Source organism: Chionomys nivalis, chromosome 14, assembly GCF_950005125.1.
Source record: "Chionomys nivalis chromosome 14, mChiNiv1.1, whole genome shotgun sequence".
In the NCBI taxonomy this organism is placed as follows: domain Eukaryota; kingdom Metazoa; phylum Chordata; class Mammalia; order Rodentia; family Cricetidae; genus Chionomys; species Chionomys nivalis.
Window position 1 is genome coordinate 24,422,490 of NC_080099.1, and position 24,394 is coordinate 24,446,883.

The 24,394-nt window shown below is 52.8% G+C and overlaps 1 protein-coding gene across 1 annotated transcript; it reads left to right on the top strand.

The window, feature by feature from the left end:
• The first annotated feature begins 5,841 nt into the window (after positions 1 to 5,841).
• Slc6a7 (solute carrier family 6 member 7) lies at positions 5,842 to 22,713 on the top strand. Its single transcript, XM_057789121.1, has 14 exons — positions 5,842 to 6,071; positions 10,508 to 10,691; positions 12,341 to 12,472; positions 12,584 to 12,818; positions 14,259 to 14,397; positions 15,562 to 15,696; positions 16,558 to 16,661; positions 16,784 to 16,908; positions 17,622 to 17,734; positions 17,806 to 17,937; positions 18,289 to 18,388; positions 18,544 to 18,644; positions 19,169 to 19,336; positions 21,804 to 22,713. The coding sequence occupies exons 1-14, from the start codon at positions 6,039 to 6,041 to the stop codon at positions 22,014 to 22,016; spliced, it is 1,914 nt and encodes a 637-aa protein (XP_057645104.1). The 5' UTR covers positions 5,842 to 6,038; the 3' UTR covers positions 22,017 to 22,713.
• The last annotated feature ends 1,681 nt before the right edge of the window (positions 22,714 to 24,394 follow it).

A 24,394-nucleotide genomic window follows, 5' to 3' on the forward strand; every position in this document is an offset into this window, starting at 1 on the left:
GACAAGTCACTGCCAACTCCCTGCCTCCCTTGGCTGGGTTATGTGATGAGCCTTTTGGATAAGGACCTCTTCCAGCTCCTGTGTCCTAGGCCATGGGGTGATGAGGGGGCCACACTGAGAGGTCTCAGTCACCTGGAGCTATCTCAAGATCCAGAGGGCTCAACAAGCCATCCAGACAAGACTTAGGCTCCACCTCCTCCTAGGAGGCTGCTGCGTGGAGCAGACTGGCCCTGGAGAGGAGTCAGTGTTGAGAGAAGGGGCACACATGGATCTAGATTCACATGTGAAGTGTAAGGTTGATTGATGCCAGTCCCACCTGTCTCCACCTGAAACCTCACCTCCACCTGCCCTCACACCCCATGCTCTATCCCTCCCCAACCTTGAGGTTCTCTCAAAGCTACCAGGACTGGGCCCGAGGTAAAGGCTGGGCAATTTGTCCCTGCTCTTAAGACAGAACTTGTTCCCTCCCTAGCACCCCAGGAAGGCCTATGGATGAAAGGGAAGCCTCTCACGGTAGACTTAGACAGAGTCTACCACCTGCCCATGCCCACTTCCCCATAGACTGACTGTCCATCACACCCAGTGAGGCCCCAGGCCATGGGGAATTCACAACTGGACAGGGGTTAGGGAGAGTGGAATCTCTTGAATGCTGGTTCAGAAATACGTTTTTCCCCTTTAAACAATTTATAAAAATCATACATAGCATTAAAGGAATTTTATAAAAAGTTTTATCACCATCATCCTTTCCTCATGATTGTGTCTCCTTCCCATTCTGTAGTTCCCCCAACAAAGTCACTTTTAAAACATGACCGGTCGCTGGGCGGTGGTGGCACATGCCTTTAATCCCAGCACTCAGGAGGCAGAGGCAGGTAGATCTCTGTGAGTTCAAGGCCAGCCTGGTCTACAAGAGCTAGTTCCAGGACAGGCTCCAAAGCTACAGAGAAACCCTGTCTCGAAAAACAAAACAAAAAATCATGACCCATCAAACAGGGCCCTGCCAAGGCAGGTCTGAGGCTGAAGGAACGCCAGTCTTAGGAGAGCGCTTCAGAATTCTTCTGATCCTGGCGCTTTCAGTTCAGCTTTTCTTGCAACACTGTTGAAAAACATTGTGAAAAAATTCACACTGCACTCTGAGCACCAGGCCTGGCGGGAAGTGCATAGCCCTTTCCCCAAGAGGTACCTGGCCCAGTGGGAAGAGTGCCACACGCATAGTGGTGCTAATATAAAAAGATAAGGGCCAGTCAGAACTTTGCTCTGGACACAGCAGGAACCAGTGCGGTGTGTGGGGATGGAATGCAGATGGGCTCCCTGTGCATCAGGAGGCCTAGGAGGCTTCCTGGAGAAGGCAGTGCCGAGCTAAGACCCTGTGTGATGGTCAGGTCCAGAAGGGAAGGAGAAACAGTGCAATGGAAACGTAGAGTGTTCCTTAAGCTTCTGGGAGGGGACTCTATCCTCACCTTCTTCCCAGAGGTGGGCAGAAGTCACTTCCCTAGGACCTTCTCTGCCCAGAGGGTTCTGGTGCCAGCTGCTTGCCCTCTGTTTACTGTTCTGGGAGGTGGCTAAGTCATAAAAAGTGTGCTCAGCCTGCCTGCCTTCGCCCTTTGCTCCTGGGCCTGGGATAAGAGTGCACAGGTGTTCCCAGCCCCAACACACCAGCCTCTTCTCTCTCCTGCCATCCTCTGGGGAGAGAACAATTGATATCTGAGACGCAGAAATCAGGTGGCACCAGAAGAATGGAGTGGGGAGAGGCTGGTAGTGGCTGAGTTTAGCTTTCTGATCCACATGACTATAGGGTAACTACTTCCCCTCTCCGGGCCCCCATTTCCTGCTCTGGTCCAGTTGTTTTGGATGTAAACGGAATTTTGCAGCAAATGCTTTTACCTGTTGAGCCCTTTTACTGCCCAGGCTGACCTCAAACTCACCATATAGTCTAGCGTGGCCTTGAACAAAAATTGATCCTCCTACCTTGGCCTCCAGAATGCTGGGATTACAATGTTCCTCATGCTTCAAACCTAGGAAACTGATAATAGCACCTGTGACCACTCCCTACTCCCCCCTCCCCATACACACATACAAGGGAGTCCTGGAAGCTTCATGGATGAAGGGCCATGACCTCCCCATGACTGACTGAACCATCAGGTTTTGGAGTTAAGTATGACAGTTGAGTGTAACACACTGGGTTCCAGTGTGACAGCCTCTAGGTTATGATACTTGGAAGCTAAGATGTGCTTGGTCTCTCTGGATCTCCTCATCTGTCAAAGGGAGCTAATGCAGCTATTCCTGGGACTGAGGTGTACAGGCTCGTCATATGCTTTGCACCCCACTTGAGATGCTTGCATGACTGGCTGCAGTCCCAGCCACTATAGCCCTGAGGTCAGTTGGTGTCATGAGGAGATGAGGCCCTGGCTCTAGAAGACCTCTGCCCAGCAGGCAGTGGTCACTCACATGGGAGCTTGGAAGTTTGGATGTTGATTACCTGCCCGTTGGTATTTGAACTCCATGAGGAAGAGACGTGGCCTGTATATGTTTACAAGCATGCTATGGTCTTCCTGTCACCTAAAAGCATTCCATTGGAGGGCTGAGGATATAGCTTAGGTGGTAGAGGTGCATGAAGCCCTGGGTTTAACCTCCAGGACTATGGGTCTGGTGGCACATGCCTGTAATCCCAGCACCTGAATGGTGGAGGCAGGAAGATAAAGAATTCAAGGTCATCCTTGGCTACGTGGTAAGTTCAAGATCAGCCTGGAGAACCTGACACCCTGTCCAGAAAAAACATAAGTTCCAGGAGAGGTTGAGGAGTGTAGCAGTGACTAAGGAAAGAAACCTCCTCAGGTTGCATCAGACCCTGCAACCACCCCAGAGATGGAGGTGTCCCAGCTATCCTCTAGGGACAGCAGGTGCTGTTTTGTACAGGGGAGCTATACATGCCTTTCTGCTGAGTGACAGGCCTGAGCTGCTGCTAGGGATATAGAATCCAATAGTAGACCTGGCTTGGGCTGGTCCTCTAAGGCACTAGCAAATGAGACAGTTTTGAGCTGCCGTATGGGTGCTGGGAATTGAACCCGGGTCCGCTGGAAGAGTAGTCAATGCTCTTAACCGCTAAACCATCTCTCTAGCTCGAGCGCTAGCAAATGAAAACAGAGCACAGCAGCACTGTTTTGTATATAGTTTCCTTGGATCCATAGAACACTAGCTCCACACTGAGAACCCTAGTCCTATAGAAGCACTAAGTCACTATCAGTTGCCACAAGTATGGCAGGGGCTATGAGGCCCCATGAATGTTCTAGAGACTCCAGGTTGGAAGCTTTGGAAGAGGCAGGCTCCAGCACCTGAGGGGTTATGCGTGCCTGGCAGCAGAAACTTGGAGGAGGTCTTCTATCTGAGAAAAACAGCCTGGCCTGCGATGGGGAGACAGACGGGCAGCCCACCAGGGCGGCCCTAGAGAGCAATCCCGGCCTGCTGGTCAGCCAGGCTGTTCTAGAAGGGCATCCTCCTCTCTGCACCAGATGGACTGGCAGTCTGGAGCCTCGGTTTTCACAGTCCCCACTCCTCGTGTAGCAAAACACATGCTCTACGGTGACAAAATCTGAACGTTTAAGCAAATTAAAAATGTTTATTTATATGCACTTAAAAATATCTCCCTATATAATAAAAGAAGTACATTTCCATCTAACACTTTCCTTAAATCAGCACACATCTCCATTTCACTTCTGGCTTGTGGTGAGACCAGGAGACATGCCTGGAGAAGGAAAGGGAGGGGCGGGGATAAGAGGGCAGGGGAAGAGCATTTAAGGGGTGTTAGCATCCGAGTCCCTCAGGACGGGGGACAGTCAAGTATGTCTTGTCACTGAACCTTTGCTTATTGCATAATTGCAAAGTTGGGACTCACAGGGTAGAATGACTGATGTGGGCAGCATCTGCCAGAAAACCTTAGTATTTTGCTTTTTTTTTCCCTACCCAAGGCTGGTGACAGGGAGATGGTGGCGGAGAAGTGATCAGGAAGTGCTGCCTGCAAGGGCTCAGATTCGGTATTCCAGGTGTGGCTCTGCCCCACCCTAAGTGATTTTTGCCACTCTGGGTTTCAGTTTCCCCATCTGGAAAGCACCCCATGTCCTCAGTGACTATCGCCAAAGTTCAGTGGTCATCATACTTGCTCAAGGAAGGCTAAGTTTCAGTCTGGCCCCCGACTTCCAACCAGGTGCTGCTATGCAGGGCCCAGAAAGAGGCCAGTATTCTGGGATCCAAAGTCAATGGCCTCACCCCAGCTCTGTCCCAAAGTCTTCTGGACCTTCCAAAGGCCTGACAGTTCCCAGTGGCAAAGGGAGAGTAGCAGGAGGGGAACCTGCAAGAGCCTCCTTCCTGAGCCCCAGGCCTCTGGTCCTCCCCAGACAGGGCCATAGCACTCCAGGCTTATTCCCAAAGCCCAGAGATTCTCTGAGGTCTTGGGCATATGACATCATTCCTCTGAGCAAGTTTCCTCGTGTATAAAATTTGTTCTACACATACCTGCTTTCTGGGGCTGTTGGGAAGAATTAATAATTGAATACTAGACATGAGCGTCCATCATAATACAGCAGGGCTCAGGAAATGCCCTCTGCCCATCTTGGCCTCCTGAGGTTCCTAGGGGCAGAAGCAGCTGGGGGAAGCTCCTTTCTCCTAAGTCAGGGAAGCCTTGACTGGTTAGACTCTGGTAGGAATAGCTCAGATGTTGGGAAAGCGAGGTGAGCCCTCTACCCAGCTCAGGAACTCTGGAGCTTTCTACTCTTCTCAAACCCCAGAGGTCAGAGCAGACCTATCCTGCCATCTCCTGAAGTCCTCCCCCTGCTGGAGACAGCAAACATGTTAATGGCAAATGTCTGAAGGGGGCACCTTTAGCGGCCATGGATTTGCCACGTCTGGTTTCTCCTAGTGTACTGATTGCTCAGAAACCCCGGCTCTTATTTCCCCATCCTAGCAGAAGGCTCACAAGATGCCCAGGCACTCAGAGAGTCAGCCAGATACCTGCTGGCTGATGGCCCTAGTCACAGATAAAACACGTGGCCCTGGGGCCATAGTGCTGGTAGACAGGAACTTGGTTTATCATTACATCACAAGCCACCACAGCACAGTCAGACCTACCTGTCCTTTTCCTCCCCCAAACCTCCCAACTGCACTTTCATCCCATGAAGAGGAGTAGTTTATGAAGTCTACGGGAAGTTTATGAAGCCTGACTCTGTCGTTGATGTCACACACTGTGTGGCCTTACCTGTCCTTTAATTTCCTCACCTGTGAAATAGAAGGACTAACACGGGCCTCTCTAGGTTGAGAAAACGAGATGAGGCAGGATCATTGTAAGGTACTGGATAAGTACTGATAGACTACTGGAAACAACAGTCAGTAACAAGCAGCTTTAGTTGAGTGCCTACTGTGTGGCAGCTCCATGCCGGTTGTTTTGTTTGGCCTCCCTGAGTTCCTTACGGCCCAGTAAAGTGTAAGGTAAGAAACTTAAGGTCATCAGCAATGAAGATGTAGTGTGCTAGAACTCCATACATGAATATTAGTGTTCAGGAGCACTCTGGCTGCGTCTCTGCTCGCCCATCTAATGAAAGGGAGACCCAGAGAAGGCAGTCACTTGCCCAAGGTCACGCAGGAGACCGTAGCTGCTGCCGATGGTTTCTGTCACGCACCCCCCTCCCCACCCGCTCGGGCCGCTCCAATCCGCATCTCTGCGTGCGGGGGCGCACGCATCCCCCCGCCGCCGTCCGTCCGTCATCGGATCTGTCTGGGTGTCTCCCCGGCGTAGGGCGCTGAGAAGAGAGAGAGAGAGAGAGAGAGAGAGAGAGAGAGAGAGAGAGAGAGAGAGAGAGAGAGAGAGAGAGAGAGAGAGAGTCAGGGCGTTCGCAGCGCCCCACGCCCGCAGCGGCCTCACGGCAGCGCCTGCGCCCTCCTCAGCCGGTGCGCGGGAGCCGCGGGGGGCAAAGGCACAGCTGTAGGACCAGCGCTCCGCCCGCCTCGCTGGCTCTCTGCGCTCCAGCAAGCATCAGCGCCAGTTCTCCAAGATGAAGAAGCTCCAGGGAGCTCACCTCCGCAAGGTAGGGCACGAGGGCGGAGCGCACCTGCCTGAGGCTGGGAGAATTGACCAGTCAAAGAGACCCCCACCCCCACCCCGCAAGGCTAGAGAACCTCCTCCCAAGATGGATTACCGGGAGGGGCGGGTCACGATCTTCCCTGGTGGGTCGCGGTGTAAATCTAGGGTCCAGATTCACTGTGCTCCATCTGCAAACAGGTGTCTGCAGCCCCAGGGGGCTCGAATGGACGGCTGGGTTAGATACCGCCCCCTCTTCCAGTTCTCCATCTGTTCTCCCAGGGCCTGACAAGGTGGGGGTGTTAGGCGCTACAGAGCTCTTCTGGGGCTAGTATCACGCCCTGGCCTCTCCTGGACACGCTGTATAGACCCAAGGGCCTCTGTCTGCCTCCAGCACACTCACTTCAGTCCTAAGGACTCGGGCCGGGTCCCTCTGCTGTCTCCCTTGTCCGTTTTCACTGCAGCCTTCCCTTTCCTGCTGAGACGACCTCTCCCCTGAGGAGACCCCATGCAGTCCGTGATCGGGACTGAAGTGAGGCAAGGGTGGGATCTGGAGGTAGGGTACCGGTAGAGATATCAGGCAGACCTCGATCTCTCTACCTTCCATGCTGGACCTCCCAGTTGTTTGTGGGGGAGGGGGACTACTGAGGTAAGTTTTCCAGCGACGAGCTTTAAAGAGTCAGCCCTAGACAGGGTAAGAGAACTCCTTACTGCTTCGGAAGCTGCCACTAGGTGGTAACTGATCAGGTTCATTCTCCAGCCAGTCATCTCCCAGGTGGAGAAAACAACCCCTCACCCTCTGAGTTGTGTGAGATGTGGAGATGCTAAAAATGGGGACGGGGCCACTACAACGGAAAAGACTTCACCGGGGCTGGCTGCTGTTATCACAACACACACACACACACACACACACACGCCTTCATTCACGATTTCTGTCCTTATGCTCCCAGGCCTGGAAACACTGGGATAGTTGGGTCTTTTCTATTGGCTGACAGGAGTCAATTCTTAAAGCCATTTGTGGTCTCTTGGATCATATTGGGTCTTGTCCCCATTCCCCCGAGGGTTCTCTCTCACTTCTTTGCTCTTCCTTCCCACTAGAACCTCTTCCCCTCTCTGTCACAGCCGCACGTGATAGCATGCGGTAGGAAGCTCTTGCTGGGTGCCCCACAGGAGCTTCTCCAGTCTCTTCTCCTTGAGCCACGCACTAGACTCCACTAGCCCATTTTATAGATGGGGCAGCTGAGGCACAGAAGGAAGTGCTTCACGACTTACCTGGAAGTAGAAGCTACCTAGAAGAAGCAGAGCAGAGCTGACGCCCCCCCCCCACCCCCCATGACTCAGAGAGAAGAGGGCATTTGTAAGCACCGCCAAGGGTCAGCAGAGTAGCAGCTGGCTGGGCTGAGGATCTGGTCTTAGGAGAGCTCTGCCCTTGACTTGCCATTTGACCTTGGGCCCCTCCCTTTCCTTTCTGAAGCTCTGTTTTCTGCAATGAAGTGGGATTCCCCAATGCCTTTTGTCTTTCCAAGACGGTAGAAGATCCCCCCCCCCAGGCTTGGCAGTACTCCCTCTCCTAGCCCCCTTCTCCTGATGTCTGGGAGTGGGGACCCATATCTGTTGGTTCCTAAAAGGGGGGGGTGCAGGTGCATGCTCAGAAGTATTTTCCTGAATGATCCAGAGTGGGGAGCGGGAACTCCCAACCAGGTGGAAAAGAAAAGCCAGCCAGGTAGGTTCTGGCCCTGCCCCATTTACTTGGCTGCTGTCTGCAGCTCCTGGACCATCCCCAAAGCCTCCTGGGATTCACCTGATGGTGAGGCTAGGGTGTCATGTAGGTTCCTGATTGGCTCAGCTTTGGGGGACTCCCTATCCCCTGGCCCTAGAATAGGAGGAAGCTTCCTTCTGATTGGGGGAGGTGGGGGACCAGTTGGCAGCCTTCTGCTCTTAGAACTCTTGTCGCCATGGAAACGGATTGGACTGCTCTGTGAGTGTGGAAAGGGCAGCGTCTCTAAGGGGATCAGAAGAGCCTCCTTTACTGGGACCTCCTGTCAGCCCGCCTGAAAGGGGCAGGGTGTCTCTGGGTGACAGGCCTACCTTGCACCCTAGTGACAAAGGTAGCTGGCTGACACCACCTCGTTCTTAGGCTTCCTGTACAAGCCTGAGGGTCCCCAAAGGCTGATTCTCACAACTAGAGAGGCAGCCTGAGAGCAGGGGAGGGTGGGGAGGGAGGCGCTCTGCTAAGCCTCGGAGTTGCTGTCACCCTCACCACAGCCTGTCCTAGGCCACAGCGGAAAACCTCCACTCCAGCATCTACGGATCTTAGTTTTAAAGCACCTTTTTCATTTTGTCTGTCACCGTCACCCACAATCATGCCAGGCTGTCCCTGACTCTGTTGCCTAACCACAGACACGCTTGCTGCCATGGTCACACCACTGTCACTGAGTCACCCCAAGCCTGCAATTTCAGTGCGGCCGCAGGATCCGCTGTCCAGCCTGACACACTACAGCAGACATCTCCAGCTGTGTGATACTTTGTTCGCCTCTATTCTCCTTCCAGGGATGGAAGCCAGGCCTGGAATATGGGGACAGATGCTCACCACTGAGCCACACCCCGGCTCCCCTTCCATCAGTAATGCTCATGTGGCCAGTGCCCGGTGACGCCTCCTCTGTCACTACCTATTTTGGGTGGAAAGTCTTTAGGAAGAAAACTCATCTAGTCTGGTTTGGCTGGGTCCCTGGGGAGGCTCATACCTGGCCCCCAGTCATTGTGAGCCTCTAGCGAAGACCTTGGCTCCCTGACACTGCCTAGACGCACATCTCTGAAGGTACCAGCACTTGAGACCCTTTTCTTAAACAGAAATTAGGAACATTGCGTTCTAGTCCCTATTTGGAATGCCCTGGCTCATAAGCTGTCCGGTCCTGCAAGCGAAGATAAACATTTTAAATTGTGTTAACCCAGCTTTTGACTAGAGAATTCTGCCACAGAATGCCTATGAGCATCTCAAAGGATATGTTTCTGGAAACAATGATCTCCCCAATCTCCACATTGTCTAGATGGGGAAACTGAGGCTCAGAAGACTACGGTCACACAATGTATTAGCATAGACCAGGGACTAGAATCGGTGCCCTAGTCCCAGGATTTCCCAGGATAGGAAGCTGAGAGCATGTACTTTTCTCCTGTGCTACACACCATGGCGGCATATTTACCGATTGGTCTGCTTTGTATTTCCATTTTCCTGGGCACTAGGGAGTTTCAAAAGCAAAGAGGCAGTGTGGACTGCCATCTTCTGACCCCCTCCCATGTTCCTTCCTGGGAGTTGCTCTCTGAATTTCAGGTGGTCCTCCTGGTACCTCGGAGCTTCCTTCAGGTACTAAAGCCAGAATAATTCATTCACTCACAAACAGGCCAGCTTGCATTCTTTGGGGCCAAGATCCCAGACTAGAATAACTCACAAACAGGCCAACTTGCATTCTGTGGGGCCAAGATCCCAGACCAGAATAACTCACAAACAGGCCAGCTTGCGTTCTTTGGGGCCCAGATCCCAAGCGTCTGGAGCTGACCTCGGCCTCTTAGCCCCAGCCACAGGGAGAGTACCTAGGGGGCTGCTCCGACCACAGTGGATCATGGAAGGAACCAGTCAGGACACTTGACCTCATTCTCATCTGCATTTTCCTCTCCATTAATGACAGTTGGACTTTGACTCTCTGAGACAGAGCATAAGAGGTTTCTTTCTGAGTGCAGGCAAAACCCACAATCCCTGCTAGGCTTTCTGAGCCACAAGACAGAATTTGGATGCCTTCCTCAGGGAGCCCACATTCAGTCAAGTCCTTTGCCTCCCCTACCAAGGGTACCGTGGTTTCTTCTCTCTGTCACCCCTGGAGCCTCTTTTCCCGAACACCTTGCAGTCTTCCCACCTGTCCTTGGGTGTCCCAGTATCCAGATGGAGATAACCTCAAAGTGGGTAAAGACCGGCCATTAGCCTCATGAGTGCTGGGTACCAGATGTGGTTCTCCTAACAGCCAAGCAGGCAAAAGGCTCAGGTGGGTCATGACCCCTCCCGGAGTCTCGGCTTTCCTCAAGCTCGGAATGCAGTGTGGATGAGTAGTTGGCTCAGGTGACATGAGCAGAAAGTTTATTGCTGTGATCACTAACACACGATGACTGTCACAAAGGTCATCGTTGGCCATGGTATTAAAATCGGATCATCTTTGGCCTGTTTCTGCTGGCCAAGATGAAGCCAGACAGTTTCCTAAGGCCTGAGCAACCCTGCTAGTCCCTGAAGATCTCCAAACTAGAGCCTCTTGCAACCAGGTGAAACCGCTTGATTATCTGAACTGATAGAGCATCTCCCACTCAGCCCTGTCCAATTCCATGGTCTTGTCTTGGGTTCCCAGCTCCACTCTGGCCTCATCCACCTCCCTCTTTGTTTTGTTCCCTTTTCCCCGGCAGCCTGTCACCCCAGACCTGCTGATGACTCCCAGTGACCAGGGTGATGTGGACTTGGATGTGGACTTTGCAGCAGACAGGGGCAACTGGACGGGCAAGCTGGACTTCTTGCTGTCTTGTATCGGCTACTGCGTGGGTTTGGGAAATGTCTGGCGGTTTCCCTACCGAGCCTACACCAATGGAGGCGGTATGAGTCTGGGGAACTCTTGGGAGTAGCTGGGGTGACAGATCAAGACTTGGTGTGTTGGGGGAGCTATACGGTGACCTTTGAAGTAAAGGTCAGAGGAAGGAGCTTACTCTGACTGTCTCTTTTCATCACCAAGCCCCTCCTCCTGCCTTGCCATTCCCAGGATGATACCCAGGTTTCCTCCCTGAGGCCTTATGCTTCCCAGGGCAGCTCCTCCTGCCCACTAGCTCACAGTGTAAAGTGTAGTACCCACAGTCACTACACATACGCTTTGCATTGTCTCCTGTCCCCTCCCACACCTCCTCCAAGGCCCTGCCCCACCCACCATTCCTGCTCTAGAATCTTCAGTGTCTCCTCTCCTGATTCTTTTCATTCAGATTGCAGACACAAGATCTGTGCTATTTTACAAGTAATTCCCTTTGTCCTTGATTCTCCATCAGGTTTACATTCTAAGCCTCATCAACAATAGCTAGGGCTAGATCCTGGGCTTGGTGCCTGCCTCGTGCCCTGAGAACAACCCTTCTAGGTAGGCACCTTGGAAATGCTGAGGTGATTGGGGTCTGGAGAGGCCAAGTTATTTGTTCAAGGTCACATGATGCAGATTCAACCTTCCAACTGTCTTCTCCAGGGCTACATGCTCTTAGTATAGCTCCAAATCCCTCTCCCAAACTTGTTAAGAAGTGTGTGTTGGCAAAGAGAAACCCAGGTAACACTAGAGCAAGCAAAATCGTGAGCCCACCACCGGCCTCTAAAACCCCAGGATTCTCCCCTCCCCCACTCCCTGCTTCCCTATTCTTTCTGTATGTTGATCTCACTTTTTCCTCAGACAAGCAGCCCTCATCCATGAAGTTGGGGTGGGGAGCCCAGACATAGGCACTTCTGGAATGACTCTGCTCTGGAGGGTTTAGCCATCCAGAACCTCTTGGAAGAACACCTGAATTGACCGGGTGGTGGTGGCACACGCCTTTAATCCCAGCACTCAGGATCTGTGAGTTCCAGGCCAGCCTGGTCTACAGAACAAGTTCCAGGACAGGCTCCAAAGCTACAGAGAAACCCTGTCTCAAAAACAAAAGCAACACAAACGATCACCTAAATGAATCCATATACAGGATTGCAAGGGAAGTGATGGGCATGACTTGAATATTTACCCACATCTCTTCAGGAGGGAGGGCAGAGGGCTAGCTGTGCGACTCCAGTCCTTCCAGAGCCAGCTGGTAGTAGGCAGCTGTCTGAAGGAGGTGGCTGTCTATGTGTGAAGAGAAGGGGAAGGATGCCAGGCCCAGGAAACTGCAGGGCCCATGAAATCTCAGGTGTCAGCCAGCACGTCTGAGGCAGCATTCATGAGGAAGGGACCACTGGAGCCGATTCTGGAGGTGCAGAGCTGGCGCTCTTGGCAATATAACTCTTCACGTATTCACTCACTCAGCAGGTGCTTCTGGAGTATCTGCTCAGTGCCCAGCCGCTCCTGGGCTCTCTAGCTACAGGAATGTGTAAATACCCACGAGCTCCCCCCCCCCCATCCTCAGTGACTCTTGGGAGACGTGCTCCATCCCCACAGGTGGATGGTAGGTGGCTGCTGTCAAGGGACAACGGTGGGGCCTTAGGGGGAGTTCACCTGAATCCCACCCCCATCTGCTTCCTCTCTGCAGGAGCCTTCCTTGTTCCCTACTTCCTCATGTTGGCCATCTGCGGCATCCCCCTCTTCTTTCTTGAGCTCTCCCTGGGCCAGTTCTCCAGCCTGGGACCCCTGGCTGTCTGGAAAATCAGCCCCCTCTTCAAAGGTAAGGCCGCTGTGATTCCTGGCTTTGTTGAGCCAGCAGGAGCCCTGGGGGAGAAGTTGCCCTCCTCTCAGGCTCTAGCAGGGAGGTGACGCTGTCCCTCCCCTGCTCCAGGTGCAGGTGCGGCCATGCTGCTCATCGTAGGCCTGGTGGCCATCTATTACAACATGATCATCGCCTATGTCCTCTTCTACCTCTTCGCCTCCCTCACCAGCAACCTGCCCTGGGAGCACTGTGGCCACTGGTGGAACACAGAGCGCTGCCTGGAGCACCGAGGCCCCAGGGACGGCAATGGGGCGCTGCCTCTTAACCTCAGCAGTACTGTCAGCCCCAGCGAGGAGTACTGGAGGTCGGTGGGACTGGGGTAGCCCCTGAGGGTGGGCAGGAGGAGGGGGTGCTGTGCCGGCCTTTGGAGGCTCCTCTCCTGGCCAGCTACTTTTAGAACAGGACAACTGCCGTGACTAATTCAGAAGGTGACTGTGCAGAAAAGAGTGCGTGAGAACTGTGGTCTAGCTCCTGGGTGAGGGGTTAGTAGGTGCCCGTTTGTTAACGAGAGTGACGTTTATTATCAAAAGTGACATGTTAGAGTCTCAGTTTCTTCCACCGTCGCAGTGGGGGTGGTAAACACACCGGCTTCATAGGACCTTTGTCCATTTAGCCACTCTCATGTATCTGTTCTTTGAATGAGCATTTATTGAATTCACTACTATGTCATTTGGTAAAGCAGTTAACATAGAGCCTGGGCCCTATGGAGTTAGAACCATCTCAGATTAGTATAAGAGCAGAGGTGAGATAAAGGTTGCTTGGGAGGTTTAAACAAGGCAACGTGGATAAAGTTATCATTCCAGTGCCAGGCACTCATGAGCCCCGGAATGTTGCCTTCGGGAAGACGTTGGGGCTCATTAGCCTATCCTAGCTGAGAAACAAGGGCCAGGAGCTTGATCAGTAGTGGCAATGGTGATACTAAGGATTCCTGACCCTCAGGTCTTGTTCCAGGATGTTTTAGAGGAGCCCAGACCCTGGGTGAATAGTCCCCCCCTTCTCCTGCGCAGGATCACTTGCAAGGGTTCCCCCAATAGGTTCATGCCTTAAAATGTTCCCTCTCCCAGCTCGCATGACCTGTACGGTCTGCTCATTTGTCCATTTCCAGGCCAGCCAGAGGGCCCATAGCTGCTAAAGTGTGACCTATGAGTTTTGGTATGCCATACAAAACTCAAGAACTTGACATGGTTGTTGTGACTGCCAAGGGTCTCTGCGGTGGTACCAAAGCTGATCACATTAGGAGAGGTATAGGCAGGGGGCAGATAGCACTGCCAAAAGGGTTAGTTGAAGGGAGCTTAATGGAAAGGCTTTGTAGAGGGTCAAGGGATTCACATGAAGAGAGAGGACATGAGAAGCGCTAGAGAGAGCTGCTACCATAAAGAGCCAAAGGGCAAAAGAGGGATTGTAGGCCTTGGAGCCTTGGAAGTGGGTCTACCCAACGTGAAGCATGTCTCAGAGGAGCATAGCCATGGCCAGGCTTCTGAATAGAGTGCCTTTGTGTATGTAAATGTATACACACGTGTGTATACGTGTGCAAATACCAGACCCATCAAGCCTACACCAAAGGAGGTGGCAGGGGGGAGGTAGAGGCAAGCTGGGCTCAGCCAGTCTGAGAAAAATGGGAGGGATTTCCAAAGCATCACATGAGGGGGGGAGAGAAGCTACTGGACATGACTCCCCCCGCCCCCACATGCCTATGGAGTGTGGCAGGGTGACCAGAGAACTCTCAGATTGTTGTCTCCCACAGTCGCTACGTCCTGCACATTCAGGGCAGCCAGGGCATCGGGCAACCTGGGGAGATTCGCTGGAACCTCTGCCTCTGCCTGCTGCTGGCCTGGGTCATCGTGTTTCTCTGTATCCTCAAAGGGGTGAAGTCCTCGGGCAAGGTGAGGCTTGGGAAGGTGGGGGCCAAAATTCAGGGACTGGAGAGGAAGTAGGGTGCTGGCCAAGGTTGAGAAGGTGGTAGAATTCACCTGGTGAGGGGAAGAGAGTACCTGGGGAGGGCTCTTCTAGGAGGGCATGGAGGTTACTAGGGATCCTGGGCCTCCCTGCTTCCCTAGGCTATGTGCCTGCTTTGGGCAGTATCCAATTTATTCAAGTTGGCATCCTTGCCCAGAGCTTGGCAATTTTCAGATTCAGTGAGGGTGTGTGGAATGCTTATGGGATGGGTGTATAGATCAGACCTCTTGGAGCAGCAGGTGATCTGTACCCAGATGTTACACTAACTGGAAAGCACCCTCCCCCCCGGTGGGGGACAACTTTGGTGTGAGTAGGTCTGGGGTTCCATGGCTTTTACCACACTATGCTCCTCTGACCTCTCTCTCATTAAAGCCTTCCTCCACATGGGCTTCTTCCACCTGCTTCTCCAGTCTGTAGATCTTGTAGAACTTACCTTATTGGGTAAGGCAGGCTTATCGAAACTTACCCGCCCACCCCATACCCGATCTTTGTGGCAGGAAAGGATTATCTGTTTGGCTTGGCCTGTTCATGAGCCCACCCTGCTGCTGGACATGAAGTGAATCCCTTGTAGGGGAAGTTGAACTACTGTTAGCAGGTGAAGACAAACTAGATATAACCAGTAGGCACAGCAGGTGGTGGGCAGAGAGAAGGGCAATAGGCTGTTTGTCAAAGTCCATAAATGACCTTGGCTAAGCAAGAGGACATCACTATACAATATAGGGTAGAAAGTGTTAACAAGGAGGGACCACCATGGTCACCATCAAGGTAGAAGATGAGATAGAAAAGTGCCCGACTAGATGTTCAAGAAGTTGGGGGTGTCCGGTAGCTTACAGGGGTACTGGCTAGGCACAGGAGGAGGAGACTCGCCACCAGTGGTGCTAGCCTGTATCAGGGGAAATAGTAGAAACGAGACTAGGGGGCCTTGGAAGCAGGATAGCAACACTGGGCTGCTGATGGAGGGAGCAGGACCAGAATGGTGGCTGTTCCTGGTTAAGAACCACCAAAAGTTGAAAAGATGGGTGTCCAGGATGAAGTCTGGGTCATGCAGAGCTGTACGGAGTCCTCTGCCACTTCCACCTGCCCTCTTCCAGGTGGTGTATTTCACGGCCACCTTTCCCTACCTCATCCTGCTCATGCTGTTAGTGCGAGGAGTGACCCTTCCTGGCGCCTGGAAGGGCATCCAGTTCTATCTCACCCCCCAATTCCACCACCTATTGTCTTCCAAGGTGAGCGGGGAGCATGAAAGGAGAGGGGGGCAGGGGTGGGGAACCCTCCAAGTGGAGCCTCCGGCAGTAGCAATTTACCAGCCCTTCCTGTGTATCAACATTTATTCTTTAAAATCCTATGAAGCAGTCACACACACACACACACACACACACACACACACACGGAGAGAGAGAGAGAGAGAGAGAGAGAGAGAGAGAGAGAGAGAGAGAGAGAGAGAGAGAGAGATGCTTATAAGAATTAGTGATGGTCATAAGGTCTCGTAGCTGGAGCTCCATTCAGATCTGTCTGGCTCCAAAGCCCAGGTGGGGACTTCATACCAGTGATGACCACAGCATGGTTCAACAGCTGACACTGTTGCCTGTTGACTGTACCTGAGACTGCTCTACTTTCATAGTGATTTAACCCTCACTGCGCCTCTCCACAAGGCAGGCACTATTCTAGGTCCTTCATCACAGACAAGGGAGCACAGAGAGGTAACAGGGCTTGTCCAGGATGTACAGTTAAAAACTGGTAAAGACGGGTCCCAGTTTAGATCCCTCTGACTCCAGGTAGGGAGTAAAGTGGTTGCACAGGCCTGTGTTCAGCTCCAATCTGCTGCCAACTCTACATTAGTCACACCTTTCCTCAAGACTGGGTCAGGCTTAGAGACTGTCTGCTAGACCCTGGATGGTAAACTGAGTCCCAAAAAAAGGGGAAGGACTTGCCCACGTCCTGCATCGTAAGTGTTGGGGCTGAATCTGCTCCTGGCCCTCACTTGTGACCCCGGCTATTCCTCATTCCTGAACCTATCTCTCATCCTCACCCTCTTCCTCTTCTCCTGGGCCCTCCCTGCCTTCCCTGTCCCTCTTTCCTTGGCACAGGTGTGGATTGAAGCTGCTCTTCAGATCTTTTACTCCCTGGGAGTGGGTTTTGGGGGTCTCCTCACCTTTGCCTCCTACAACACATTCCACCAGAACATCTACAGGTCAGTGCCTGCAAGCTTCCCAGTGCCAGGGGCCAAACTCAGGAGGACAGTTGCCCAGGAGGCTCTCTTGGGTTGAGGTTGTGGCTGGCTCACCCTGGCTTGGGTTTGGACTCTCCCGGCAGAGACACGTTCATTGTTACTCTGGGCAATGCCATCACCAGTATCCTGGCTGGCTTCGCTATCTTCTCGGTGCTGGGTTACATGTCTCAGGAGCTGGGTGTGCCGGTGGACCAAGTGGCCAAAGCAGGTAGGTGGGGGTAGCATTTGAGGGTTTGGTTGGGTGACTGGTGACTGGGCCACAGGGCGTGCTATTTACACAGAGATAGGGAATAGCTGTGTTCGCGCGCACGCACGAGTGTGGAAGTGCGCACATGCACGCACATGTGTGAGAGCATTCGTGTGTAATGCATGGGTATGCGAGAGTACAAAACAATCCACTGGAGGCGAGAGAGTTTCTGTATGAGGCTGTCTTATCTTTTGGGTCTTGTTTGCCCACTCAAGTCACGTCCCGGGTTGAGATGCATGTGTGGAAGGGCAAACAGGTCACATCCTGGGTTGAGATGCATGTGTGAAAGTGAACCTAAGGTGCCCATGACCTGTGAATCCGCGTGTCTCATGTCAGTGGATGAGTGTCAGTATGTGCACTGGTGGGATTCTCTGTACAAAGGAGTGTGTGCAGACCTGTGTTCTGATTAGGGGCTACATTTGTTTTCTGTGTGTGTGTGTGTGCATGGCTGCTAATTTGTATTCAAGGGTCCCATGTGCTGGGCACCTGTAGTGCGCCAGCCGGACTCCTGGAAACCAGGTGTGAATGTTAGTGTTCAGTTAGTGTCTTTCTCTGGACTTGGGTGTGGTAAATGAGAGCAGTCCCGCACGGACACAAGCCACCCTATGTATTTGGATGTATAGTGGAGCATACTGTGTCCTTCAGGCTGCTGACCCTGCACGTCCTGGGCCCAGGCCCTGGCCTGGCCTTTGTTGTCTACCCACAGGCCATGACTATGCTGCCCCTGTCACCTTTCTGGTCCTTCCTCTTCTTCTTCATGCTTCTGACTCTTGGCCTGGATAGCCAGGTGAGCCTCGCCCATGGGAGTGGGCGCCGATATGTGTGTGGGTAGAACGCTAACCTCAATACCCTTTGCAGTTTGCCTTTCTAGAGACTATAGTGACCGCAGTGACCGATGAGTTCCCATACTACCTGCGGCCCAAGAAGGCAGTGTTCTCAGGCCTCATCTGCATAGCCATGTACCTGATGGGGCTGATCCTCACCACTGATGTGAGTGACCTGCAGGGGGCGCACAAGCTCGGGGAGCTGGGCAGGGCAGTGCTCGCTGCAGTAGTTGCTCCCGGTTCTACCAGGCCATTTCCCGTGGCCTAGGTCTGTGGTTGAGTTCTGACTCTGGAGTAAATCTGAAAGACCTGCTTTAAACCTCAACCATGCACGTGCTGAGTGACTCCAGACAAGTGAATTTCCCTCTCTGAACCCATTTCTTCTCATCCATAAATGGGTTCTGTTAGGAGATCCGGCACTCTAGCTGCTTCCCACTCGCCTCCTAACGGAAGGAGATAAGCTGCCACAGAGAAGGAGACCAAGGCTGGAGGCCCAGTGCTGTGCTTTGTGTTCTAGGGGGGCATGTACTGGCTGGTCCTTCTGGATGACTACAGCGCCAGCTTCGGACTCATGGTGGTGGTGATCACCACATGCCTCGCCGTCACCCGGGTATATGGTGAGAAGGGCCGGGGGATGCAGGCTGACACGCCTCAGAGAGAACAGGGTGTGGGCCCTGTGCTAGCGGTCAGGCAGGGAAACAGGCATGGAGGAGGGGGTCCCAGGTACTGGTGGGACCCATCATGAGGACACTCCTTCTCCTCCCATGTGCAGGCATCCAGAGGTTCTGCCGAGACATTCACATGATGCTGGGGTTCAAGCCAGGCCTCTACTTCAGGGCTTGCTGGCTGTTTCTGTCCCCAGCCACACTCCTGGTAACCAGGGGTGGGTGGGAGGGAAGGTGGTTGGCTGGGGCCCCAAGGTCAAGGGCAGGTCCCTTTGCACTTAGTTCAGCTGGGTTGCCCCTGCTCTGAGGGAGCCTCTACCAGGACTGTGGAGTAAGCATAAGGATCTAGCCTACACATCCCCCTCCAAGCCCCAGTTTCCTGAGCTGAGCTATTCTGGCAAGTGGATGGGACTTTGCTAATTCCTAGGACCTTGAGAGGGGGCCTCTGTCATAGGGTGGGAGCAACTGGGAGAGAGGCTGTCTCAGGATTTAGGATATGTCTGACCTGGGCTGTCACAAACTTTCATATTGAGTCAGCTTTGGAGTTGACCAATAGCCCAGGCCTGGCAAAGGGCCCATTGAGGCACCGTCTTTGGTTCTGGTACAGCTTAGAACCATGGGCAAGTCCCAGTTAGGCTCTCTCAGGCCTTAAGGTGTCCAGACCCAGACCCAGGCCATGCCATACTCTGGGTCCCATTGAGGACCAGTGATGCTGGAGTCTCCACTCTGCAGGCCTTGCTGGTGTACAGCATCGTCAAGTACCAGCCCTCGGAGTATGGCAGCTATCGCTTCCCTGCCTGGGCTGAACTGCTAGGCATCCTGATGGGCCTGCTCTCCTGCCTCATGATCCCAGCTGGCATGCTGGTGGCTGTGCTTCGAGAGGAGGGCTCACTCTGGGAGGTGAGTCTGCCTTTTCTGCCTACCTACAGTCTTCCGGCCCTGTGGCCGAGCCCTCAGCGTTATAAAGCCACCTGTGCCGACATCTTATCCAGAACCTGGTAGGATTCTTGTAGCCTGCAGAGGCCCATGTGGTCTAGATTCACTTGGGACTGGGATCATGATCTGAACCTCATATCCCATGGGGCCGTGGGATTGAAGGGAAGAACGAATCCAAAGACCACTGATGATAGTGTAGGGGTCAGGACTTGAACTTGGAGACCAGAGCCAGTGAACAATGTTGAAAGACCCCAGAAGGTAGGCTGTCTCCCTTGTTCTGTGTCCAGGATCCCTGCTGGGTTTATAGGTACTAGGACAGAATGATTATTTTAAAGAGATCAATTGGCACAGGAGCCAACAGGGCTTGAAAGAGACAGATAGCAACCCACGGTGAACCAGCAGATATGCTGTGTGACCACAAGGGGATCCTGCCCGTCTCTGAGCCCCGGGCACCCTGGCCATTATGAGTCTGAAGTCCTCCAATGACCAGAGTCCCAAAAGCGCTAATGGCCCTACTCCAGATTCCTCTAGTCTGTCCTTCTCCATAAGGACAGGGATGACTGCTGATAAGGCTGCTGTGAGGAGAAAAGGAGCCAGTCAGACTAAGGAACAGAGAAGCAGAGCATTAGAAAAATTCAGGATGGCACCTATCCAGGTTCAAATCCCAGTGCCATCACTTCCCACCTGTGTGACTTTGGGCAACTTAAGTGACTTCTCTGAGCTTTAACTTTCTGATGGTATCTGTGGGAGCAGAAAGGGTGGAGTGTGAATGACCCTTTTATTGGGTGCTTCCAACCAAACAGGTACCACAAAGAGTAAAAGGGCCAACACCTAGCACAGAGCTTGGGCATGCTATGTGCTCAGTTCCAGACCAGGAGTTTCGATAGAAGGTGGTTTTTCCCTGAGCAGTTTCCAGTGGTATTGTTGGTGGTTGTGGAGGGTAACCGAAAGGACTATAGGCTGCGATTGTGGTTAGCACCCTCCCATGTACAGGACAGCCCCACAGCTGACGCTAAGGAATCACGGCTTGGACTTCTTTTTGTGTGTGCAGATACATCTAAATCCTTGCTCTTGGGGACCTTGTATTAAGGACTTGGTAGTGCTGGCTAAGCGCTACTCCTCAAAAGAACAAACTGAAAAGCAGAATACAGAAATAGAGTGATAAAAGATGCTATTTTAGCTAGGGCAGTCAGAGTCAGAGAGAGATGCCAGGATGGACAAGGTGACATAGACGAGAGCACTCCCACAGCGGGCAACAGAGACAAAAGCCATGACGGAAGGACAGCTGGCATGTTTGAGGCCACCTAAGAGGCCCGTGTGCCTGGAGCAGATAATGGAAGGAGAGTGACAGGTCCAAGGTTGTAGAGTAGCTTACTTTGTTTTGTATTGTTGTCCTTAAAACACCACAACTCGGGGCTGGAGAGATGGCTCAGTGGTTAACGAGCACTCTCTTGCTCTTGCTGAGGACCCGAGTTCAATTCCCATATCAGGTAACTCACAATTGTCTGTAGCTCCAGCTCCAAGAGGTCTGATACTTTCTTCTGGTCTCCCCAGACACCTGCACTGACATGTACACACCTACACACAGATACATGCACATATATGTATTTAAAAGTAAAAGTAAACTTACACACACACACACACACACACACAAAACATGCATACCACAGCATGACCAAAAGCAAGCTGGGGCGGAAAGGATTTATTTGGTTTGTGTCAAGTTGGCAAAAACCAATCAGTACAGGAAGGTAGGCAGGGCAGGGCACAGAGATCATGACAAACATTCAGATTTCATTCCAAGAAAGAGGAGAAACCATTGGCGAGTTTGCGAGGAGCTGGCTCTAATAGCCCAATGAGTGCCACCACAGTCTGAGTGCCAGTAAGAGCCTTTCACAGACTGTATCCTTGGAATCTGCACCCCGTGAGCTTCATCAGTTGTCAGTGGCCCCGTTCTTTTTCTCAAGGTACAGGGCTCTTCCTCCGGGAGGACGGGCAGAGGATGAAGGGGGTCAGGAATTGTAGGCTTCATCAGTTCCCCACTTCTTGGACACTGGACTCTGAAAAGTGTCCAAGGAGGTCACCTCAGCCCTGCTTCTGTTCTGGCTTCCACTTCTTCCATAAAAGCCCCCAGAAAGTCTGCATTTGGCTTTCAGCAGAAGGGATCTGGGGTGGGCTCTGAGTCTCGTCAGGACATGTGTGCATCTTGTCTCATAGCCTCGGAAGCCATCCACCAGTTACATCCTCTTGACAATGTCCCAGCATCCATTAGTTATATCCTCTTGACAATGTCCCAGTGTGGAGTTTACAGATGGTTCCATGATGCCACCAGTCCAGAAGTGGCAGAGCAGATTCCCACTGGGTGCAGGCAGGTCTTTGTTGGGTACCTGGTCATAGAAAACACTCAACGCCCATTGTCATTGCTCTGCCACAGCGGCTTCAGCAGGCCAGTCGGCCTGCTATAGACTGGGGCCCATCACTGGAAGAGAACCGGACAGGAATGTATGTGGCCACGCTGGCTGGAAGCCAATCACCAAAGCCACTGATGGTGCACATGCGCAAATATGGAGGCATCACCAGCTTCGAGAATACGGCCATTGAGGTGGACCGTGAGATCGCAGAGGAGGAGGAAGAGTCCATGATGTGACACTGGGGACCACCAAACAGGAGGGCTGACCGGGGCCTCGCAGGGGACAGCTATGCCTGCTGGGATTCTGAAAGGCAGTTGGAGGTTACTACATCCATGCCAGTCCCCAGTATAAGTCCCTCTTTGTGGCCTCTGCCTCTCCTGGGACCTCTATCTAGATGGACACACACACACCATGTAGTCCATTCAAAGCTGCAATGGTCCAGCTCAGCCCTCACTTTGCAGAGGGATGTGTTGAAGCCAGGGAGGGAAGAGCTGGTCCAAGGTCACATGGCCAAGAGGACTTGTTCCCAAGCCTCCAGCCAGCCAATTCCCTTTCTCCTGGGGCAGCGGGGACATATTTGATATTTCTGTTCAGACATTTTGACAAGACACATTTCCATACAAGCCGACTTTAAACCTGGGGTTCCAGGTAGTGAGAAGCCTGGAGGGTTCCAAGGTCCTGAATATAGAGTTAGTAAATGAATTGGGCAGTAAAATATCTCTGTGGGTTCCTGTGTTAAGGCTAAGTTTCCCAGAAGAGGTGGAAACCTAGGGGTCTGGCGGATGTGATGGATTGCAGAACAGACTGGAGGGAGGGCTTATGGATCAGAGCTGTCCCGGAGCTGGGAGGGGGCCATCCTGCCAGAGAAGAGACCGAAAATGGCTGGAGATGGCGATTCTCACAGGTTACGAGAGGGAGTGAGGAATAGCAGGGAGGGGGAGCCAGAAAGATGGGGTGGGAGGGGCTTGCATGGCACTGCTTATCGTCTTAGGTCTGTTTAGTGTGGATTAGGGACAGGTATAGAGATGGAAGGCTGGTGAAGGACAGGTGAGAGGTTTGGGTGGGAGTAGGGAGGCAGAGCCCACCCTTCACCCTGTGGACTTTATGCCATGGACTGGCAGGAGGCCCGAGGAACACCAGCCATGGAAATAGGAATGCAGGCCACAGTCAAGACCCTGCTCCCCTGTCCCTGTGCTTTCCAATGACAAAGACACCCAAGACTCAGAGATGGTTCACGTAGGACAAATGTCCTGATGCTACAGGGCACCTGACATGAGGGAAGCCTCCGTCCTGGGTCCCCGAGAGATGGCATTCAGGCGTGGCCACCAGGCAGGCATCCGTCCTGACATTGCGTTTCCCAGCAGAGCAGAGCAGGGCACCTTCATACAGAATAGTGAGTGACCCCTGTGCCCACCATTCTCCTGGCATCTCCCCAGCCCATTTGTGTTCTGCTGGCTGATTGTCAATAAATACCAAATGAGGTCACCCTCCTTATCTACTCTTTGCTACTGGGGGGCACAGTGGGCATCACAGAGTACGTGACAGCTCCCACTGGACAGAGGAGGAGCCCAAGGCTGGCCACCTATGTCTTGCAATCCTGACTTCTGGTGTTTGCTTTGTCTTGTTTCTGTGGATTAATGCTGAGCTCCTAAATGCCGTGCACCGCGCCTCCCGTCTGTGCTCTATGCGCTAGAACCCAGTTAGCGAGCTTTGGGCAAGGGGCTGGAGGTTGAGGAAACACACACAGAGACAGACCAACACACAGACCTTCAATCGCTGGTACAAAAGCCCCTCTTTAATAGCACCATGGAGGCTTAAATACCCTGCAGTCAATGGCCAACAGGTGAAAATCCATCCTCTGATCCTCTAGGCTAGGCACAGCTTCTAGTAACTTCAATTAGAAGGCTCTAGACAGCAAAGAGCGGCTGAAGGCCAGGACTCAATTGGTCCCAACACCTAAAAATGCACAGTCTCCCCATTTTACATAAAGACAAACGGAGCCCCAGAGGGGAGAGACTTACCCAAAGTGGAGAAGATAGCAGGTCATGACAGCATCCTCCACCACCCCCAAAGTCTGGCCTGGAACTGATGGATTGGTTTTAGGGTTTGCTAAGCAGAAGAATCTCCTGGTGTTCTCAGCCCCTTCCCCGCAGGGCCTCAACACATGAAAGAGCCCCGAGCCTTTCTAATGCAGACCCAGGTATCTGCAAGGCTTTGATGGGGAAGAAAGGAAGGTGACTGCCGTTGGGTATTAATACATTTCCCTTTACAAAGGGCCAGACCCGGCCACCCCTTTGTTGGTACTGCAAGTGGGAAAGGGGTGATGTGGCACCCCTTCTCCCCAAGGCAGGTTCCCCTTTCCACACCAGGTACAGCCTCCACTTTCTGGCGGGCGGGGGGGCGGGGCTGGCCTGCCGCCTTCTTGCCACACCTACATGGAGAGCTAACTCACTCTGTTCACTCAGGGTTGAGGACCTTGCCTTGGGCACCAAGTCACAGCTGCAGCTGGTGACCAAGGCCTGAGACTGGAGGACTTGGAGCTGAGACCTCACTTTTCTCAAATTGCAGTGCGAGGTGGAAGGGTCGGAAGGTTATGGGGCACCCCAGTTTCGTG